Source organism: Brassica oleracea, chromosome C1 (genome assembly GCF_000695525.1).
Source record: "Brassica oleracea var. oleracea cultivar TO1000 chromosome C1, BOL, whole genome shotgun sequence".
In the NCBI taxonomy this organism is placed as follows: Eukaryota; Viridiplantae; Streptophyta; class Magnoliopsida; order Brassicales; family Brassicaceae; genus Brassica; species Brassica oleracea.
In genome coordinates this window covers 23,262,421-23,272,332 of record NC_027748.1, presented here as the reverse complement: position 1 = coordinate 23,272,332, position 9,912 = coordinate 23,262,421, and the positions used below count along the sequence as shown (strand labels likewise).

Here is a 9,912-nt window from a genome sequence, read left to right as displayed (position 1 = left end):
GTCTCAGAACCGCACTCGCTGATCATCCCGTCGATCAACGACATGAACTGCGAAACGAGAAGAAAGTTAGAGATTCTTTGTCTTTTAGAAAAATATATAACGATCAAGAAAGTAAGTGAGCGAAAAACCTTTCCGCGAAGCCCCGACGCTGTGCTCGAGACTACTTGCTACGAAGATTCCCCGTCACCGCCCTTGGTAAACTTCCTCTTTCGGCCCTTAGGCTGAGCAACCGGAACAACACTAGGAGCATGCAGCGCTAGAACGATCTCCTTCCTGGCCGGAGGAGGTGGCATAGAGTCAGCAACCCTCTCCTTATCTTCGACGAGAATCGGAGTCATGGACGATCCAGCAGGTAAAGCCGAACGAGAATCAGAGTCGTGGACGATCCAGCAGGTAAAGCCGAAGCATCCGGAACGATCGAGCCTGCGAGAGTTCCCGTGTCTCGCAGAGTTACGCCCTGGGTCCCATGACCCGGAGCAACGGCTAGTGCAGAAGAGGACGGTAACTCGACGCCAGCTCGAACCTGTTTTTTCTCGGCTTGGCGATGAACTAATTTCTCTCGAAAGGAGAGATGATCGGCAACGCAAGCCGGCACTTCGACCAGAAAAGTCGGAACCGGCGCCGGAGATGTAGCCTCGCCCATCTCCACATCAGAACTTCGCTTGTCACCATGGGAAGAAGACATGTTAAAAACAAGAGATTTGGAGCTTGAGAGTTTTTTAAGGTTTGAAGAAGGGAAGGTGTGAAGCAAATAAATGACAAGAGCTCACTACTTATAGAAGTATGGGCTCGGAATTTTATATTTTTAATAAACATTTTCTCGAGAATTCTCTTCCGCGGAGTTTGAAGTAAACTTCGTTCAATACGCCTAACTTTGCCGAAATCGTCAAACCGCCCGCAAGAGTCACGACTCTAACAAGCTGGGGGGGACTAACTGTTGGGGCCAAAAACGGTTGCGACGAAGTTACCGTCAAAATCCTCGAAGAAGAAAACGTAGAAACCTTCTTCGACAAATACTTCTTCGAAATAGATTCTTCTTTACGAAAAGCTTTGCGGAAGAAACACGAGTCATCAGACAAGAGCTCGAAGAGGGTCGCTACGCAGCAACCGAACACATGTTCAGCTCGGTCGCTACGTAGCGACCGAGCTCGTCCGAAACATCAATACGACATTAGTCCATGCGTTCTCGTCTGCCCTTCGATGCTATCTCCCGAAGACCGTAGCGAATCTATTTCACGATTCCCCGCCTTTCTAAGTTATCGATCAAACTTTACCGTAAAAACCGCGGAAAGTTCGTTCTTTATCGAAAGAAGCCGTAATAAACGCTTCGAGTCGGAAGACGGCCCGAAGGGACCTAAGACATGACTCGAAGCCCAACTTACGATTTCTTAACCAACAGCCCGTAAGCCGCATGACGGTTTACGCTTGGTTTGCAAAGAAAGATAAATGTCAAGTTTCCGCGGATAAATACGAAATTTTGAAGATAATTACGGAGATCGGAAAAAATGGGATATCTCCATTTTTATGCTATGGCGGCTTAAGGGCAGAAGGGGAAAAGTGTAAACCAACCTTGAAGCCAGTATATAAGGAGTCCTAGGCAAGAGGCATGGAAGAGGACTTGACACAACAAACTTAGCACTTAGAGCAATTTTAGGCAATTTTCCGTTTTTGTTATTCGAGCTGCGACTCAATTAGGTTTTTGCCGTCTTAGGGTTTTAGAACTAGGAATCTCGCCGACAGCTCTCGTAGCCTAGACACTTACCTTGTTGTAAACGCTCAAACGCAGATTCGGAATAAGAACTATCTTGCTCTCTTTTTCGATTTCTTATTTCATTACTGTTCTCGTTTCGTGTTCTGATTGCTTGGCGTGTGGTATTAGCAGATATCCGGGACCTCTGGGAAATTAGGGTTTTCCTAGTTTCCTTATTTAAACGGAAATCGACAGTGCGAATTTCGGTTCCCACATGTTGATAAGGATGAAGGAGGTTTGGGGTTTAAAGACATCACTGATTTCAACACAGCGATGCTTGATAAACAATTATGGTGTCTGATAGAGAGGCCAAACACTTTATTCTCTCGAGTTTTCAAAGGTCGGTATTACAGGAATGCTTCACCTCTGGAACCAATTCGTTCATATTCTCCGTCATATGGCTGGCGGAGTATTGTCTCTGCTAGATCTCTGGTAAGCAAAAGACTAATCAAACGGGTGGGATCAGGTTCTTCTATATCTGTATGGAATGATCCATGGCTCCCAACCACTCGCCCGAGACCAGCTCATAAAAACCAACAATTTATATCCGGACCTTACAGTGGAGTCTCTCATTGACTCTACCTCATGCACTTGGAATTCACAGGCAATTCGGGATTTGGTGGATCCACAGGATGCAAAACTTATAGAAAGCATACCATTGAGCAGGACTTAGAGGGTAGATAGAGATGGATGACATTTCACAAAAAATGAAAAATATACGGTCAAATCAAGAAATCAGGTAGAACGGATCTATCCAGTTAGGGAAAGACCACCATTACTGATTGGCCCCACAGTTGATGTTCTGCAGGCTTACTGCTGGAAAATACGGTGCCCACCAAAGTTAAAACATTTTCTTTGGCAACTAGTGACAAGGTGTATCGCTGTTAAGAAGAAACTACAAGGGAGAGGGATTCAAGGGGATATCTGTTGTGCAAGATGTGGAGCTCATGAGGAATCGATAAACCATGTGTTTTTTGAATGTACTCCAGGGGGGGGGGGATACAAAGAGATATTTGTTGTGTAAGATGTGGAGCCCACGAGGAATCGATAAACAATGTATTTTTTGAATGTCGTCCAGGAATCCAGGTTTGGGTTCTCTCAAAGATACCATCAAATCCAGCTATTTTTCCAACAAGTTCTCTCTTCACAAACATGGATCATCTTTTCTGGAGAGTTTTCACGCAGATGGAAGATCATCAGTTTGCATGGATACTATGGTACATCTGGAAAGCTAGGAATAATAAAGTTTTCAGTAATATGGATATGGATCCTATGGATACGCTTAAATTGGCAGAAACAAAATCAACACTGTGGGCTGAGGCACAAATATTGAATGAACAGAGGACAATACCACAAATAGTGGATACGATCCTGTCGTCAATTCCAGGAAGATGGTGTTTTACAGATGGCTCATAGAAAGAGGATGATACCTTTTCAGGACAAGGTTGGTTCAAAACCTTAGAAGGATTTGATGGATTGTTGGGGGCGAAGAATGTTAGGGCTAGTCTCTCTCCCCTTCATGCGGAGAAGGAAGCGCTACTCTGGGCAATGGAATGTATGAGGAATTTACATCAATTTCAGGTTACGTTTGCAACGGATTGTTCTCAATTGGTGAAGATGGTTTGAGAACCAGAAGAATGACCAGCTTTTGCAAATTATTTGGAAGATGTCAAGATCCTGAAAGAGAGTTTCACCCGATTAGAGATTATCTATGTACCAAGGACGCAAAATTCAACAGCGGATAGACTAGCACGCAGTGTTAGGAAGCAACCGTCTTTTATCGTTCACATGGATGCAGATCACTCGGTTTGGTTTATAGAGTCAGTATGAGTCTGTATACGTTGATGACAAAAAACAAAAAAGTTAGCGAAGAAGGAGTTAGTCCTTGAAGTCTTGGTGCTCACAAGATGCATAAATCTCCAGGAGGTTTGCATGTTATCCTTCAAATTTTGTTTAACATCTTATATTCCTCTTTTAGCTACTATTATCAATGCAGGTTCAACTTAGCACATTTCAACGTTTGAATAAGTTGGTAAGAATTTGGAACATGTCTGTTTTTCTTTTCTTTTATTTAGATTATGAATCTAAAAATTATGTTTTTCATTATCTAGATTATAACTGGGTTTGAAAATGGAGAAAACATGCAACAAGGCTTTGAGGGAACACAAGTCTTTGACCATCTCCAATGGTTAGAACCCATAATGGGTTCTAAAGATTAATTTAATTGTAAATTTTGTAATTTGTGAAGTTTATAACCCCTTTTAATATCATTAAATTTATCATGGTCCATTGGGAGAACCCCTTTGGAGTTCTTAATTTTTTTTTTTAATTTTAGAAGTTGAATTATTAAATTTAAATTTTACAAAACTTACAAATTATTGAATTTCATAAAATTTAAACAAACTTACAAATTATATAGAGAGATCAAGCTCACTGCCATGAATCCCTCCTGTGATGAATACTGATTCAATCCCTGAAACATTTGCTCCTTTTATATACTTGGCCTGCCACAGAAGATGTGTGTTACCATTTCAAGTTGTAGTAGTAGTAACAAGAATGTGTAGCATAGCGACAAAGGTTTTGTTTTTACCTCTTGTATGCTCTTCTTCAGATCAAAAGCATCTTTGACTCTGTCATCCAAGAACGTTCATGTATCACGATACTCTCTGCCCAACATGAAACGATGATATCAAACTTTAAACTTATGTTATTTTTCTTCAATACATATAGCAATGTATCCAATCCAATTCAAAGAATATATATATGCAGATCCTTATCTGATTGCCATAAACTGTTCTTGCAGAATCCAAAGAGAAGGAAGTTATTTGCTTCTTTGATTGATATCGCCATCATGAACAAGCTTTACAGAGAGAAAGAAGCATCAGAGACTTCCACTACAGCTCAATCCAGTGACCGTTCAATGTTTTGGACTATATGTCCCTTCTGAAGTGTGAGGTATAAATCCTACAGAAGTCTTCTCAACAAACCCACACGATGTCAGTCTTGCTACTTGAAGTTCTTTGCTAGCGAATCTGTTGTTAAAGGCACTACAACAAAGGAAAAAGCAACACATCAAACATCAGGATTTGCTTAACCTTAACAAACACATCACGTTCATTGTGACATTTACCTCAACAATAGCAGCGAAAGACCCAACAATGGAAGGAGACACACCAAGTATCTAGAGCCTGCAATCATCGCTTCCTCCGTCCAACCTAACCTCGGCTGCGAAATCTCACAAAACACATTAAAGATTGAAACTTTACAGAGAAAAAAAAGATGATTTGGAAACGAATATACACACCACGAAGAGACGCGGCGAGGACACGAGCCTGCTCTTCCTGAAACTCAGCTCTTGGTTTCCTGCTCTCATCTCGACGATGCCCTTCCTCTCTGGCCGTGGAAGAAGACGCCGAGGTGGGATCCGATTGATTAGGCGAGAGGTGTGATTCATGGAGGAAGTGCAGAGATGTGATTTACAAGGTTCAAATCAATACAAAAACTCAGACACGAAGAAACCATCGAGGTGATTTCAGTTTCAATCATGGAAGGATTTGGAGAAGGAGAACAATGACGCGAGATCGAGGAAGAGAGAGAGAGACGACCAATAAGAAGAGGCCACGTATGGGGTGTTTAGTGGTTCTAAAACTCTTCTTTAGGCACTGGCTCTTTGGTTTTCTTTCTTTTTTCATTTATTTTTATTGGTTTTTTTTTTAGAACTCCCTTTAGAAGCCTCCGATGGAGGTGCTCTTAGTGATCTCTAGTTGCGAGACCTGCGAAGCACATCTTGACAAACGTTGAAATGTAATTATTTTTCCTAATACTCATATGATACAATTAATTTCTTATTGACTATAGTAATTTGAGTATTGTTTAGGACATGATGCCACCTGCGATGTTTGTTCTATTAATTATTTTAAACTATGGTAGGTCCGCCCTACGGGCGGGAAGTAAAAAAAAATATATTTAATTTATTATCAATTTTTGAAAATTATTTTGAAATATATATATATTATTTGGTTTTAATTATTTTTTATTAAAAATCATATGTTTATTTAGCTAATAAGGGTATTTATGTAATTATTATACATTATCCAATACTGTTATTATTCATATTTGCGGTTTATGTTTTACATTCTCTTTGAAATCTACTATTGTTTTAAATTATGTAAAAAATAAAATTTACCTATCATTTTAATCAACTTAAAACATAACACATTACTGTTTAAATATTTACATATTTTAAAAATGATCAAAGAAACAATATCATCCATAATAATTAGTTCTTTTTAAAACAAATATTATTGTTTAGTTTTCAAAGTATAATTAGTTATTATATTATTTTTGATTTCCTTTTGTAATATAAGTTTTTAGGCTGTTTTTATAATATATATATAATTATGGATATGTACTTGTAACGATTAACAATTGAGTTAACTGCTAACCAATGTAAACTATGGTCAGGATTTGGAAATGACGGAAAAGATTAAAATTTAGGATGTCTTTCAAAGCTTTAAGGGCTTTACAATGATCTAAAGTTTCTAAAATCAATAATTTTACCAATCACACTTTGGTTTTCCTAAAAAATTTAAAGTCCCTTAAAATACTCAAAACCTCAGCTTCCATTTTTCCTTCATGTTTCTTTACTTTTTTAAAAGTTCTAATTTGTTACTTTTACCTTTTTCTAAATCTACAGCAATAAAAGCCATAATCAATATTTTTGTAAAGTCATTATTTTAAAAGTCTTTGTAGTCAAAGTCGTAAACCATCACAGCCTTAGCAACTCTAGAAAAAAAAACATGAAGTTTTGGACCTCTGGTGTGAGGATCCATAAGAAAATTATGAGATAAATTTGTATATAACATGTAAAAACACTTCAATGAGGAGGTTAAGAAGCACTTTGCATTTGCACATGTGAGAAATATAGAGCAAACAATATCCAGAAATAAATATGAATAAAAACTTTTCATATTTTCAATTTATTTATATATATTAAAATTATTAAAGATTATATAAACTATGTTGAATTTGTTCTAAGGAAAAATATATGTCATAAGATATTTATTAGTTAGCCATCTCATGATCAAACACTGATTTAAGGAAGAAATAATTATTAGAACGATACTTCATTTCGAAGACCACCAAAAGACCAGCTCGCAAAAAAATGGAATGCTAGCCCAATTATAAAATAACTGTATCAAGTTTGTTATAATAAATTAATCAGCCCATTCCATTCTGCACTGGCAACCTTTCGCAGAATACTGGTTTTCAGACTCTCAGTTAGCCTCTCACATAATTGCTTTGTCTCACATAATGACCTATCTTTTGGGAAAGTAAATCATGAATGTACAATCAGGAGTCAAAATAGAACTGGAGAGCTTTCGGCTGTAAAGTAAACCCATTCCACTCTGCGTTGGTTACATAAAAATGAAATGAAATACCAAGATACAATAAATCCATATAAACGGCTACATAAGAGGTGTGTGAAATGAATGGAAGTTAATCTTGAATTCACAGTATCTACTAACCAATGATCTACCATTCAGCTCACACCTGGATGAATTTTTCTAGTTAGGCAACATACGCTATTGGGATTCTTGAGTATTTGAGCTTTAACAATTACCACGGAATCTGAGAAAGGAAGTCTTGAGCTACCAATGATATATCATAAGTTGTCTACAACAAATCAAACGGTAACAAAACAAAACAAACAGAACAATATAATTATACACAGCTGATAAACCCGAAGTTCTTGAGAAAGACAAAAAGTTTAACTCACACATTAGAGCCCTTGTTAACATAATCATGCATTACCTTACGCAAATCCCTACAAATCCCTACGGCAATCCTTATCACCAACATACCTAAAAACTTCAAGTTTTGGAGTGTAACTTTTATCTCTCACCCCTAACCATCGGTTATGCTCAAAGGACAAAGCAAAACTGCCAAAATCAAGACACAACATTAAACAACACAACATCAGAACTTGTCTTTAAGAAGCAGATCTCATTGACTCACGAAATGGCCCTTGCAATCCTTGATGAAACTTCAGATAACTCAAGAAAAAATTGCTTGTAGAGTCTTCCCAGTTTGATCCAAAAATGGTATTTATTCTGAAATGTTTGTTGAATCAATACAATAAAAGAATCTAAATATAAAAGATTAGATTCTTGAGGTTTAGGAGAAATCTTGATGAATCAAATGAGAAATGAACATCAAAAAGAATTTATAGATCAAAGATTGTATTACAAGAGTGATCAAGTAAATCTAAATCTATAAATTCTTTGTAAAAAGTGTTTAATGTGTAAAATGGGAGAAGAGATCCTTTCTAATAAGGAGATAGTTCCTTATTTATAGAGAAAGATGTTTAGGGTTTCATAATGAAGTGGGTCTAATTCAATGTCTAATGGGCTTTGATGGGATGTAAATCCACCTCCAACATTCCCCAACCCCATCTGCTCCCATCTGTAGATTAGACTCAACATAGATACAATCACAAAGAGAGCATTTCAAAAAAGAAAAGATTGTGGTACTTCGTATCCTGCAAGCAGAATAAAAAAAAGGACGAATCGGTTTAACTTTTTGAGTTCGGTTTGTATCAAAGAAAAAAGGGCGGAGAATTACCGAGAACGACATTGACGCCAATAAGATATTTGTGTATAAGCCAAAAGACTACTTCGATTTGGTGAGGCTTTATATGCAATCGAAGTGATGTAGACATCAACCTTTAGATTACATGGAGGAGAGCTTAAAAAATTTTCAGATGCATTCACTGTGCAAAAGAAAAAGAGAAGCAATTAGAGATCAACAGAAAAAAGGTTCACATTTTTGCATACAAGAAAGAGCTTAGAAACTGCGATAATACTGCTGCTACGTCCTACAGCTGCAAAGGATCCAACAGTGCAAATAAGTCTTGTTGAGATTGAAGCGGCCATCTACTTTGAACCAATTGAAGAAACCCCTACTGCTCATCTACAACACCAAATCGGGTTTCTCAATCTAGGGTAAAATGCAATCTAATCGAAACACGAAACACACAAAACAGAATCTCAGTATATATCAAGAATAGATTATATTGTGCTCCACTAAGAGAAGAAGATAACTGACCGGTCAGAGGAGCGATGATGATTGATGATTGACGGCGAAGGCGAAGAAGGGAATGGCGACTGTAAAACATGAACAAATACAAACAAAATCAACAAAACGTATACAAAATTAAGAGTTCAGGAGTTCAGATGATGATGTTCTAAGGGAAGAAAGGTTTACCTTTTATAGGATTAGAGACACCGCTCTACAGAGGAATAAGGTGCATCAATAACAGATCGTGCTCGTAGAGGGGTGATGGAGTTATGGAGCACGATAAAGAGGATGAATCAATTAGGAGAAACATTTCCATTTACATAAGCGAAGACATAACGCCAGATTGAAGATTCACAGAGCCATGATTAACGTGGATTGAAGACATCGAAACTCCGTAGCTGTATCAGAGATCAAAGAAGAAAACTCTTCGCTTCATCGAGGAAGAAGAACACAAAACCTAAAAATATTGCGGCTGGTCTCGTAGTTTTGGGCTGAATAACGGGAGCAAGGCCCCTAAATAATGAGAAACACAATCAAAATGCAGCGGCCCAATTTAACTTTAATGAAACGTAGAGTTTTATTAGAGTGGACACGTGTCACACTCTCCTTACTTTATTTATTGACGTGGCAACACCAGAGAAGAGAAAAACTCTTCTTTATAGAAATAGATAGATAGATTGATAACGTTTAATGATGGTAGTGGTTATGGAAAACTCTTGTATTAGTTTTCTATATAATTAACATGTTACAAGGCGCCACCTATTGCTGAACATGGACCTGATGAAAAGCTTACTAATGTGTTTTTTTTTTTTTGCTTCAGAAGAAAGGATCTCTCCATGTCAGATGGAAACATTCAAGTTCATTGCTGAAAATGACATAGATATATAGATACCTAAATCCACGCCATCGGAACAAGTATATGATCCCAAATTTCTTTCCATAAATCAATGCCCAAATACTGCTCAAACATTGCTAAAAATCATCATCTCGAATGAATGTATTAATGACACAAGTCTAACATTAACCTACTTTCGAATCTAACAAGTTTTAATGGAGTAAGTCTGATTTTTCTTTTTTAATAA

At 37.5% G+C, this 9,912-nt stretch overlaps 1 protein-coding gene across 1 annotated transcript; it reads right to left on the bottom strand.

Moving 5' to 3' along the window:
• Positions 1–7,493: 7,493 nt before the first annotated feature.
• LOC106302251 lies at positions 7,494–9,283 on the bottom strand. The gene is made up of 7 exons (XM_013738794.1): positions 9,017–9,283; positions 8,858–8,916; positions 8,616–8,722; positions 8,375–8,522; positions 8,191–8,291; positions 7,769–7,831; positions 7,494–7,692 (listed from the first exon to the last, which is right to left on the bottom strand). The coding sequence occupies exons 3-7, from the start codon at positions 8,683–8,685 to the stop codon at positions 7,658–7,660; spliced, it is 417 nt and encodes a 138-aa protein (XP_013594248.1). The 5' UTR covers positions 8,686–8,722; positions 8,858–8,916; positions 9,017–9,283; the 3' UTR covers positions 7,494–7,657.
• Between the last annotated feature and the right edge of the window lie 629 nt (positions 9,284–9,912).

Bases quoted from the DNA above. Each gene is read 5' to 3' on its own strand.
- LOC106302251 (XM_013738794.1), bottom strand. From the start codon at position 8,685: ATGGCCGCTTCAATCTCAACAAGACTTATTTGCACTGTTGGATCCTTT. The intron at 7,832-8,190 runs GTTGGAGGTGGA...CAAACTGGGAAG, and splicing joins AGCAGATGGGGTTGGGGAAT to ACTCTACAAGCAATTTTTTC. The intron at 7,693-7,768 runs GTGAGTCAATGA...TGATTTTGGCAG, and splicing joins AGGATTGCAAGGGCCATTTC to TTTTGCTTTGTCCTTTGAGC.